Source organism: Vanessa cardui, chromosome 5 (genome assembly GCF_905220365.1).
Source record: "Vanessa cardui chromosome 5, ilVanCard2.1, whole genome shotgun sequence".
NCBI classification, from domain to species: Eukaryota; Metazoa; Arthropoda; class Insecta; order Lepidoptera; family Nymphalidae; genus Vanessa; species Vanessa cardui.
This window is the reverse complement of record NC_061127.1, coordinates 6,594,557-6,608,345: the sequence shown is the minus strand read 5'-3', so window position 1 is coordinate 6,608,345 and position 13,789 is coordinate 6,594,557. Positions and strand designations below refer to the sequence as shown.

The 13,789-nt window shown below is 30.7% G+C and overlaps 1 protein-coding gene across 1 annotated transcript in view; it reads left to right on the top strand.

The window, feature by feature from the left end:
- The window catches only part of LOC124530010, a 77,064-nt gene that overhangs the window by 40,975 nt on the left and 22,300 nt on the right, over window positions 1–13,789 (top strand). Inside the window, exons 2-3 of the mRNA XM_047103983.1 lie at window positions 8,860–9,026; window positions 10,884–11,067. Of these exons, the coding sequence (XP_046959939.1) occupies window positions 8,860–9,026; window positions 10,884–11,067 (351 nt within the window). The remainder of the gene's footprint in view (window positions 1–8,859; window positions 9,027–10,883; window positions 11,068–13,789) is intronic.

The following is a 13,789-nucleotide window of genomic DNA, read 5'->3' as shown; positions in this document are numbered from 1 at the left end:
GCTTAATACACATGAAACAGAATTTCTATGAAATTAGACACATGCAAGTTTCCCGTCGATGTTTTCCTTCACCACCGAGCACGAGATGATTTATAAACACAAATTAAGCGCACGAATATTCAGTGGTGCTTGCTTGGGTTTGAAACCGCAATCATCGATAAAGATATACGCGTTGTGACTACTCGACCACCTCGACATACATATAAATACAGTACTCCAATAGTAAAAAGCCAATCGATATTAATCTTAACTCATGTGCACGCTTAACAGAACACGCCAAATTACATACTATCGTACAAAATCCTTGACCGTACATCAAATGCCTCCAATAAAGCGAACAGTCAATTTGCCGTGACTACTGGCCGTAGATTGATTTATATCAATGGTCTAATCTCGGGACATTTGACAGCTTCTTTCGTTATCGTAATGACTTCTTTTAGGGGACGGAAACTTAGTATCCGCTGTCGCTAAGTCATTTTATTCTATCGATTTTTTTTTTAATTTTGTTTTTTTTTTAACATTTACAAGATATAATTATTTCCTTTTCCATTTTCTTTAACATTTTATGGATTACATTATTATTTGAACTATATTAAAGCTTCTTAAAAGAACAGGATTATGCTGATTAAAAATTTAAGACATTTTTTTATATATAAATTTATATTTATACATAAAAAAGATAAAAAAATACTTATCATGTTTAATTATTTTTCCTTCATAGAAAATGTCATTTTATATGCAATCCGATATCTAGATATGATATAAAACATTCAGCTAAATAAACAATCTTATATTAAAGAGGCTGATTAAATAAAAGCCTATTTTTAAATAATACAATAGAGAATAAAAAAGTAGACCAGACTAAAAAAAGCCATTATTTTTATCGTCCAATATATTAAAACGTTAAGTTTGTATTAAAATTTATACATTTTATTATTTATTACTTTATTATGCCCATTCATAACAGTAGCAATAAATATATGCGTCAGAGCTGGCGGGATTGCCACTTCAGTGAAGATTTTCAATTTAGATAAAGCTCAGTGTAAAATGGGCACTGTTTTATAGCTCTCCAATTATTATTGTTTCAAACAAATATCGTTGTTTATTTTAAGTAGTTTCGGAGTAGTTGTTCCTTTTATGCTTTTAATGGTGGAAAATAACTCTTTTCATTTTGAAATAAATTTAAATAAATTGTTTTATGGTACGTATTTAAATGTATTATTGTAAAATTCAAAGCATATTGTTTATCATTTATTCCCTTATCTAATTCATCTGTAATGAACTTATAAATATGAAAGTCTGTGTCTGTCTGTTGCTCTTTCATAGCCAAACCACTGAACTAAATTTGATGTAATTTGGTAAAAAGCAAGCTACTCTAAGGAAGGAAATATTTAAGGAAAACTTTATATGCTTAACACGTGTCGCTCAACGCGCGAAGCGAAGTCGCGAGCGACAAATAGTTAATGTACAAAAGATAAAACGATCACAATCCTTGTCAGTACACTTTTTATTTTAATTTATTCAAAACGATTTATATGTATATGGTAATAATAAAAAATATTCCGTTTACTTAATTAATGTTTCTTACGATTAATTCGTGTTTTTATATATATATATCTGTGCATTTTTATCGATATGTAAAATAAATAAATAATATTTGTGTAAAATTTTTATGTTAAAAAATGTGTTTAAAATTAGATTGCAAGTTTAGATTTAAAATATTGATAACTGAACATAAAATATAAAATCGTATTATAATAAAAGAGGTAAGCGACTGGCTTTATATGATGAGGAATTAGTGAAAACTGAAGCTTCAGCTTCAGTCAAATTAGTTGCATGTTTGTGTAGACCGGGCCCGCACGACCTCTGTAAACATTTGTTTCCTTTCCTTATTATGTTTGCAATGTACATATTTTGTCTAATTCTAGAGCGCAGGCAATATGACGTTGCGTTTTGTTTCAGCATTCGGATTTATTATTAATATTGAACGTGTTCGTTGTTTACTTGTAATTATATACAAATACTCATTAGATGAGCTTAGATGGCCCAGTGGTTAGAACGCGTGCATCTTAACCGATGATTGCGGGTTCAAACCCAGGCAAGCACCACTCTATATATGTGCTTAATTGTGTTTATAATTCATCTTGTGCTCGGCGGTTAAGGAAAAAATCGTGAGGAAACCATGTGTCTATGAAATTCGAAATCATCTTTCATCGTAATTCTGCCACATTTGTATTCCACCAACCCGCATTGAAACAGCGTGGTGGAATATGTCCGAAACCCTCTCCTTAATGGAAGGGGAGGCCTTAGCCTAGCAGTGGGTAATTTACACGCTGTTACTTTACGTTACTTTACTTTACTCATTAGAAGCATTATTGTTCAGTTGTGTGTCAATATTAGTCTGCTCTATTATAATATATTTACAGCTTAAATTATTTTGCCTAGATCTTCTATTAGTATAAGTATAATAGTAGTTATAAATTGCGTTTTGTTCGACGACGATGACGTCGTTTCAGCGACGTTATAATAACATTGTTAATTTCGAGAGCACTCACTGTATGTGAAACATATCAAGCATATTTTGACGTATTTGTGAATAAAATTGCTACTGAATAAAATAAGTGTTCAATGAAATAGACACTCATCATAAATATACCCTATTTGAAATTTCATTCAAAACACGTATACATCATTTGTGTTATTTGTAAACACAATTTGAAAAAATATAAGGAAATCAATATTCTACTAAGGTATACTGTGCTCGGACAATTTACATACTTGTACGCAAACACGCTATACCAATTCAAGTGTCAAGAAGTGCCGTAACAAGTGTCAAGAGCTACCTACGAGTATATGTTTCGTGTAATTTTTGTGATCGGTTTTATTCGGATGAGGTGTCATATACCTATTGTATATGGCTGTATTGTGAGCTATACTGTACCGCGTTAGGAGAGTAATGGACGGTCAATGACCTTTACAATGATAATGTATTGCCACAAGTGAAGTGAGCGATATATAGGAATTTACGTCAAACGTTTATCTGAATGTAACATTCAACTATCAAAAATAAAACTTAAAATATACGAAGCGTTCATAGCTAATATTAATATTTAAGCAAAATTGATTTTTATTTGCTTAAAAACTTTTTGCGCATAATTGATTAAAACATGTTAATTATTCGTTTGTATACATTATATCTTAACTCCGAGACTCTCCTAATGAGATTAATTAATTAACGTTTTCATCTTTTAATCATATTAAATTTTATTAAGTACATAATTTATTGAATAAAATTATTAACGCAGATATAAGTAATCACTTCTAATTTTTCATGTTCTTTTACATCTTTCGACGCTAAATCATCTGTTACCTCACAATTGGCGTGGTGGAATAAACTCCAAAACAGCTTCTCAACATATTTATAGTCTACAGTGACATATGTACAAGATGTTGCTTTCACATAGATTATAAAAAACTAGACACCATATGCAGCGCCAAGGTATGGTGCCGGTGATTCAAATTAAAAGTACCAACCTATTGTCTACATACACCTGTGTCAAATTTCATATAGATTTCTTCAGCCGTTTTAAAGTGTTTGTTGTTCAAACGTTCATATGTAATATTAGTAACATCTATGTAAATATAAAGCATTAATCTTATTTTATATATAGAATGTTACCTAAATCTCAATTCGCAAATTGTTACAAAACGAAGAGTACTGAAGTATGCGCACAAAACCATTAGGCTTAAGTTTCTGAAATATATTCTGTGTTTATGTTAATGTACGAAGCCACTTCAACATACGTGATGTTTCTGTAAAAACAGTGCAGCCTGGCGTCGCATTGAAATACAAGTTCGAAAGTGTTTACCACTTAATATGGTAATAATAAATTTACATGAAATAATAATGTTTTGTTAGCGCAGGGTATTGTACTAGCTCTATGTTAAGTAAAGTAATTACATTTGTTCGTTTGGATTCAATAATTTATTCAATGTTTTTGGATATGAAATAAATTTAACAATATATGCTTTTGTTTTAATGGTTAGGGAAGAACTATCTAGACGCACTGTTAACGGAAGGCGAAAAATTTATAAAACATAAGCTGAAATAAATATTCGAATTATAGTTTTTAACGTTTAATTGATTGTTTTTTCGCTTATTTCTTTTATATACAATTAAATATAATCTGTATTCTAAAGTTTGGTGAATATAAAATATATATTTAAAAACGGGCATTTCAACAAAATATTTATAGGAAATAAAATCTTCTTTAACTAATCCATCGCAGTACAGAATATTTTGTAATTTATTTTATTTACTTATTTATTTAAAAGACACACCATCGGCATACACACAATAAAATAGTAGTTAATAAAAGAACATCAGACTTATTCTGTGTGGTACAACATTACAGGCGTGTTACTCTACATACATTAAGAAGACGTTTTATTCTTTGTAATGCCTGAATAAAAAAAGTGCTAAAGTTTTCATATCTATAAAACTTCCTCTTAAATCAAACTTGTTGTTGATTAAAACAAAGTTCAAATACATTGCGTAGTTTAAAATATCTAAGCGTACACATGGCAGGAAGCAACATTGTTTTATACTATGTAGAGATTTTACATACATATTCGCTTTCCAGTATCGCTTGCATTTAATTTATACTTTTGATTTTGATAAACGCCATATGATTTATTTATAAATCTATAAACAATACCTTATTAATAATATTATTATACGTTATTATTAATAGAATTGTATCAATCATTTATATAATACTCATTTATTAAGTCTTATTAATGAGAATAATTAATATTAAACGCTTAAATATAAACAAATATTAATTAAAAATAATTACTATATAAATCTTGAGCACATAGAATAGTGGCAAGAATGGTAACAAGGACAAATGGGATAAAAATAAATAGAAGAAGACACTAATATTTCAATAAAAATCAATAACATGAATGGACATAGTAAATGTTCCTATAAACATCGTATTAAATCTCTTCAAAGTTATTAAGAGAGGTGTAATAATACGAGTACATTAAAGTAATTAATATCTATTTAAATATCGTACTAATTAGCTAAGTCGGTTTCCCGAAAAGTGGAACAAGATAGGTTGTCAAAATTAATTTAATTAAAATTTTTAAAAACCTCCACGGACAGCGTGACGTTCTGAATTAATATCTTTGTCCTATTAATATGCTAACGGAAAACGCTGAATGAAACATAAATTTCATTCTTTTAAATTAGAAATATATAAAATAACAGTTCCACAGAGTAATTAAAAGATATGACATCTTTTCGCTCATAAAACGATATTTATGTAAACAGACTGTTGTCTATCACAAAAGTAATATTTGAAAACAAAAGGTTTTTTTTATTTTTTGTTTCAAAGGCTTGCATAAATACAACACGAAACGTTTTACGGACTTTAATTAAATATAATAAAAATGTTGCCATGCGCATTAAAATGCGTGTAATTTTTTATATAGTGAAATACTTTTTATATCTAAGTTGGATTAGCTTAGCTTTATTTTAGAGCCAGAGAAGTATTGATATTTCATATTGGTACGCAGTTTAAATATATTTTACTATGCCTGTAAGTTCTTGCAAAACTGGTCTAAGTCGGACGGTATTAACTACTGAGTTTTTGTTTACGGAATATATTTAAATTTATGTGATGACTAGCTGACCCGGCAAACTTCGTACTGCCATAATCGAAATGCTTAAATTAGTCCCAGTGTGATGTGCATAGAAACCATTGCATCTCAATATCTCATTCCAGAAAATAATTGACGTTAATCGCAGAACTTTTTCCATAGCAGAATTGCTCGAAATATTGCCAATTGGATTTTCAATCATCTGTATATTTAATGGCAATTTTAATGCGGAGTGTGCGGTTCGACCATCTTCTAAAAATTCCAGAAGATGCAAGTCCCAATGCAATTTTTTGTTACGATCGAATTGTTGCTAAAATCAATGATTTAACGAACGTTTTGCCTGTACCGCCAGGCGTATCCAAGAAATATAATCCATCTGAATTATTGGGAACGGCTTGCATGAATGTGTCATATACATGTTTTTTCTGAATATTCAATTAGGTAATATTCGATTGTAGAAATAAACGCAAATCATTAGAATTCGAATTCACGTTGCAATTCTCGATCAAACAAATCATGCATCTCACGATTTGTTGCGGTCATATCGAATTGTGCTAATACTTTATTTGCAATTTTTAGACACATGTGTTTAATTATTATCAAAGCTTCGTTGTACGTTTCCAAGGTAATTAACAAATCAGGATATCTTGCATGATGACACATACGAACTAAAATATCTTCTGCCATATAATATTTATATTTTTTCCATAATTCAAGTGGGTTTGATGGCATACATGTTGATAATATAATGGAAAATAGCATTCGTATTTGCTGTAGATGAGCTGAAGTAGATGCACCATGAAATGTTGAATCCCAATATCCAACCATCCTCATCATCCTCCAACAAATGCAAGTGTTGACATTCATCACGATATTTTTGACACAAATGACTGATGATTGATTGAATGATTTTGGGGCATTGACCTTAATCAATCAATCAATCGCAAATAAAAACACTCAGCATTATTTGGATGTACTGTATACGGTACATACATGGATATATATATCCACCCAATTGCGTCTGTTTGAATAATACCTGGATACCCATCGACTGCTGTTTCTTGTTTACGTATCTGAATTTTTTTCGAAGACTCATTCCGTGTGTAATACTGAGGCATTTCATAATATAACAAATTTATTGTAAATGTATCAGTTTCGAATAATTTGAAAAAAGCTGTTAACGAAGTTGCTGGTGGTTGCGCTACACATTCCAATATATTTGCTTCATTAAACTAAACAGGTTGGCCATGCTCAAGATGCACAGCCCCACGAACAACCACAGGATGTCTTTCGTGAATTGGAAACGACAGAATTCTCCAGATAGCTTAATTACTACTAATATAGCATTTGATACTGAGTAATTTCATCATTTATATTATTACCAGCAACATCGATAACAGTCATATCACTCCCTTTATTTACATACTTTCAAATATATTTGAAAACGGGTTTGACTGAATTACAGTACTCCACATTTATATGAGCATTGAATATTATCGATAATCATGGACAACCATCCAACGATTACCAACTTCAACGTCCTGGTTACGCATCCTAATGATCTGGATCCACAGTTTGATCGGGAATTTCAGTTAATATAACGGTATCGATTTGATTCGGAGTTATTTACCAGCCAAATTAATATATGTGCATGCGGCAATCCCCTTTTTTCCATTCAATGGAGTACATATGGTACCGCACCTCTCCAAAATCACATAATTTTACAATTAAATCCATAAGTGCTTTCAATTTTTGCAGGAAAACTCGCGCTGTAATGTCATGACGATCAGTTGTCGACTGTTCTTCAAATAAATTGTTTTTAATATCATAATGAAAAGATCCGGTCGACCATATTTTCGTACATAAGACATTGCATCTTGTGCACATTCGTTCATATGCCGTGGACTACCAATAAACATAGATGGCAATATAGTCAATCGCCCGTTGTCATTTACATTAGCATCATTCGCTATTGCATCTTGCAAATGAATATATTCTTCAGATCTTAATTTTGCTTGCTTGAAACGAATTAAATTAAGACGTTTAGTTTTTATTTTGGCATACATGTCAAGGATGTACTGATGATATATGTAGTTTTCCACATCCCAAGATATAATTCTGAGCTTGTTTACGAACCATCAATCCATACGAATAAAAATTCATGACACTAACTTTTTTTAGTTATGTAGACCTATACATAAAAGCAAATGCTGTACTTTTAAATGTTTTTTTTTTTTTCGAAATAATAAATTGAAATAAGACGTATTTACCTATTGAAACTGGTATACTTACATTTAATTAGACATCATAATTCCCCATCTAAAATTCACCATTAACAAAATGACGCGCCATTTATTGAAATCATTTGTAACAAAAAATGTGATAACTGAAGAACCCCTCGACCGATTTTGTGCAAACTTCACATAAACCATCTACTAAATAGTCCGAACAAACCATGAAGATTTGGTTTGGATAGTTGAGCCCATTCTTGAGTTCTAAAGTGACAACGAAAATTCCATTTATCTTTATTTATGTAGATTCGAGAAATAGATGTAAAGATTTTTTAAATTATGCAAAATCAATTTTAAAACATCAATATTTTATTGTCTAACATCGATAAGCATAAAAAATCGATGATAATTCGCTAATAAATCTATTTCTATGGAAAAACATAGTTGTTGTTTTAATTATATTCCTAGCATTTATATCATACTTACTCACCTTATAAACCTTCCCTGGACTTCCACAAACAATTCAAGACAAAAATTAGCCAAATCGGTCCAGCCATTCTGGAGTTTTAGCGAGACTAACGAACAGCAATTCATTTTTATATATATAGATAGAATAACATATTTCGTTAGGATTTTAATAATGTAATCGATGGTGATCAATATAATACAATTATTTTTGTTCTTAATTTGATAAATATCTATATATTTTAATTTTTTTTGTCCTAAATCACATTATTATATAGTTTTTGAGTGGATCCGCACATCAAACGCAACTTGCTATTATACATTTATTTATACAATCTATATTATAATAGCAACTGTAATGTTTCTATAATTATATGTGTAATTCGATGTTGTTTCGTAATAAAAAAAATATCATAAGCAATAACGAAAATGTTATATTAAAGGCTTAGATTTTAAATATTAAGAATATGCGTCAAAATTCGTAATTTTGTTCCAGCTATAACATCGGCGCACAAAATCACTCAACTAAAGGTCCCGCTGTATGCTGATCCTCGGCGAGCGGCGGAGTTGAGCTGTCATTTCGAAATGGACGATCAGAAGCTGCACTCCGTCAAGTGGTACAGAGACATACACGAAATATTCAGATACAATCCCTCACAGAAGGTAACATTGATTTATACTCTGTGGTCTATTTAATTTAAGCCTTGAACTCACGTATTTATCACGTATGTATTAACCTCTTTGCGTGATTTAAAAAAAATGTTTCTTTTCTGTTTTTTTTTTAAGTTATATTTAAGTAAAATATAATTATTTAATGTTCATTAGTAATAGGCTATTTGACTGGTTTTTAAAATCCATTTTATATTATTTAGTAGAGGTTAAGGAACCCAGTAAAAGATGATTTTTTTATTTGTAGTACATATTTGCCGAAAAATATCATTTTAAAAATTCCATATTTAAATAACGCGCGAAAACATTACTTGGACAATATGGAGCAGCAATGGGGTCGGTGACGTCACTGTGCTGTATTTTAATCTGTGGCACATATAGAAAAGCAAGGTTTACAAGAAATTGACTTCACCATAAGCCCGGCCAATTAGTAGCGTTTTGTGTCACGTGACAAACGTTTGAAAAAATGCATTTTTATTTATTGATTTTTGAATAAATTAAGTATTATTTTCGAGTTTCGTTAGTAAATAACTATTTTTAAACTCATAATATACACTGATTACAATAATTCACAATTTATTTTTCGCATTGTCAAATAGCCTATTACATTATAATTGGTTATTATTTAACAAATGTACTAACGGATAACCGTTAGTACAATACATACAATACATAAGTACATAACATACGGTAGCTGGTGGAGTGTAAAATTTTACAAAATAATAATAAGAGTCCGTATAGCAGCGTATTGTCCTATCGAGTATCTAGAACTATTTAAAATGTAACCTAAATTATGATAAAAAATGTGCTATCTATATTGATTTTGATTTTATAATGAGTTGATAAGACAGTTCCGTGGTCATGTCGAGTAAGCTCATTGGACATTTTAATATGACACATAGTCAGTACTTAAAAGTATACAACATTTTAAAGTCCTGACCATGTATTAAATTTTATAAAACTCATTAACAAAATTAATAAGGATTTTAATGAAAATTTTTGAGGTACAATATTACTTATTTTTACACAAATTAATTTCGTCAGACGACAAAAATAGTATTACGTAATGGACGAAATAAAAAGTAATTACCGAGACACTTGTTCACTCCTCTCGGTAGAATCTACATTCAGAAACGGTGGTAACTTTGCATTAAATTTATCCTTGTGAAATGACGATTCAAATGCTTGTAGGAGTGTACTTGAATAAAAACATTTTTATTATGTCAGTGAATTCGTGTAATTGCTTTCGTTTGTGCACTATAAAAAACTCTGAATAGTGCGACATGGGAACTAAACTTTGCATAATGAGACATCCCTTATGTACGGAAAATAATTTAATAATTTATAAAATTTTAAACGTAAAATAGAAAATAATTATAGCTCACTTTATTGTTAATTGCACTTGTAAATACATTTATATATTGTATAAAAAAATAATAATAGTTAATCATTTCACCAAGTTTACCAAGTTACCGACTTTGCAAAGTCCATAAATACATCTTGAGGCTAGGTATCTGTTTCTAGAACTAACTTTGACATTCGTAAAAATACATTGGTAAAGAAGGCATTTTATTCAATAGATGATTATGCAGACAAAAAAGCGTGAAATTAATACTTGTTAGACTTCCAGTCAGGATATATTACATACATATATAATTGCAATTAACTAACATGATTGTATTTTTAAATGTAGTAAAAGAGTATCTGCTAAGCATCTTGCCGGTTCTTCTCGGTAGAATCTATTTTACGAACCCACGATAGCTTGACTTAATATTTTAGTTAAATGCGAATCAAAAGTTCTTGTAAAAGCCTACTTGAATGAAGTATATTTTGATTTTGATTTATTTGCAGCCACCTATCCGCCTGTTCAATATAACGGGCATCATGGTGCAGGGGGGTGATTGTCAAAAAGACTCTTGCATGGTACGCGTAATGCCACCCCCCATCGCAACACGCGCAGCATACAGCTGTGAAGTATCTACAGAAGGTCCTAAGTTTCAAATTGCGAGGCAAACGAAACATATGACTGTTGTTGGTGAGTTTCATTTGTTTTTATTATCTGTCTTTGAATAGTATTTAAGTCTTTTGATTCTTCAGTCTATACCTCCGGTTTCTTCTTTTAAATACACACTAATAAATAAAATGAATATTTATATATTTAAATGAAGTGTATGTAGCGCAATGGTTTATGGTCCGAGGTGAGTACTAAGTATTGCTGCCTGGTAATGTATATAACTTGAGGTATATACTTCAATTCTTAATACTTTTTTGGTTTGAAAAACAAGTGAGCCAGTGATCACTACAGGGGCATAACATCTCAGTAACTAAGGTTGTTGGCGCATTGGTTATGCAAGAAGTGATTAAAATTTCTTATGACGCCAAGGTGATTATATTAATAGTCACCACTACCAATCATTACCTTACTGAGTGTCACTCGAAGTATCTCTGGATTCAAAGACACTCCTTTGACCATTGCACACATTTTGAGCAGCTGTGAGATGGAAACCTAAAATTTCAATGTCATTAATAGTTTCTCTTAACGTCATAAGTTTTTGGACTAAGAGGGTCTAATTTTTGGTCTAATTTGATTTTTTTAACTAAGCTATTCTGTTTGAGTATTGACAATGGATAATGGTAAAAAAGTCATTACATCCATTGGAGACAGAAGTCAATTTAAAGATTTTACCACAAAGAAGTCATTGCTCTTTGGTCACTTGCAATAAGTCTTCTTACCAATTCACGAATAATAAAGCATTTTATGCATTTGAAAAGTGATGTGAAATATATAACTGGTTACCTGTCAAAACTGATGTTTTTTAAATAATGTGGGTTCCACCACATATTATGTATTCAAGAGTACCCTTCTTGAGTTTTGTATATTGCAATATGTCAAGGCCATTCACCGGATTTTGATACGGAACCACTAACAAGTTACAAATGGCCCATCTGATGATTACATCACATGGACCATTTATAACTTCTAACTATGTCATAGAAAACGAGAAAGGTTTTACTTAGATGTATAATCTATAAATAGCTTTGGACGAAATAGATGAACTATGACGAAGGTTTCAGAAAAAGGTTTTGGACGCTTACGTAACTAGAGCCAGCCAACGTCATATATCAAAACAATATAAGAGAACATCGCATGTCTTAAAAAGGCTTACAGATAAGTCCTTCGTAAGTCTTTAATAGCACATTGTGTCCATTTTGTAGGGTACACTCGTAATAACTTTTTTTTATCTATTACAAGCTATATGAAAAATATGTATTTATGGGAAGCCATTTTTTCACTTAATAGAATTCAGTTAAATATGTTATCTACTTTGGACATTTAGAGAGTATTAAAGTTATCTTTTACATGATCTAAGTCTATATAATGTATTCGAATTAAATAAAATTCATCATAAAAATATTTACTGCGAAACGGTTGCTTGGATAGTTATAGCACTAAAATTTTTCACCTCTGCGCTTAAAAATACCTAAATCGTATAAGCTGTGGACAAATTGTGATTAATGTTTCAGAATAAAATGACGTCTCAAACTGTTTTTTATATTTCTTGTTTATGATGTACGTATATAACTAGTTAGTTGTATATAACTAGTGTGTAGTAAACTAACTAGTTGTAGCTCTCGACTTCCCTCACGACGTAGGCGTAAGTCGTAAGGTTTTAGGCATCAGGAGCTAGCCAGGAAAAGAAACAGACAGACAGCATCTCTTTCTCATTTATAATATCAGTATAGACAATGAAATAAATTTTGTAAAAAAGTAAAGTAATATACCAGCTTTTATAACTTAATATGTTTTTTTGATTTATAAATTGCGTTCGTGCTAAGACCGGCTGGTTGCTAGTAGTATATAATTATCGGTTGACAGTGTTAGCATTCCAATTACATTGGCCTCTAAGAAATTTAAGTGATTAATTATCCCACGCATAATACATGACGCCAATTACATGCCACTTCATAATGATGCTTAAACGGTTCATATCTATCTATTCGCATCTACGCGTAACATGACAAACCAACCACAAGTCAAAATTACCGTTTGGTTGTATATCACAGATTTTTTATAAGGTGTCACAATAAAGAAATATCTCTTAATTAATTAAGTAAAGTATTTAACTATTATTAAATCTGTTCTTACCACAAATATACTTATATAATTGTTATTATTTCGATTTCATAATGATTATTGTTTGTTTTAATTAAAGCAATCTAAATTCAAGTTTTGTTATTTTGTAATCACCATGTATGTATATGTAAATTATAGAATATTCGGGCAAGTTTATACAGTAAGTAGAATTTGACGGGCGATTTGGTCCTAAAGTTAGGATTAACAAACATGTTTGTCTAAGCACATGAGCTCAAACTCTACGTTCGTATTATGTAATTAATAGTTCCGCCCAAGGCTTGCAATATTAATTTTCTATATAAATATAATCTTTTTTTAAGTAATATTAATAACTAGCGGCCCACCCCGGCTTCGCACACTATAATCATTATATCAATTAAAAAAAACCGTATTGAAATCCGTTTCGTAATTTTATATAGGGACAGACAGCGTTTTATACTATGTAACAACAACAACAACACCAGCCCGTAAATTTCCCACTGCTGGGCTAACGCCTCTGCCTTTTTGACGAGAAGGTTCGAAACATATTCCACCACGTTGTTCAATGAGGGTTGGTGGAATACACATGTGGCAGAATTTCTATGAAATTACACATATGCAGGTTTCCTCATAATTTTTTACT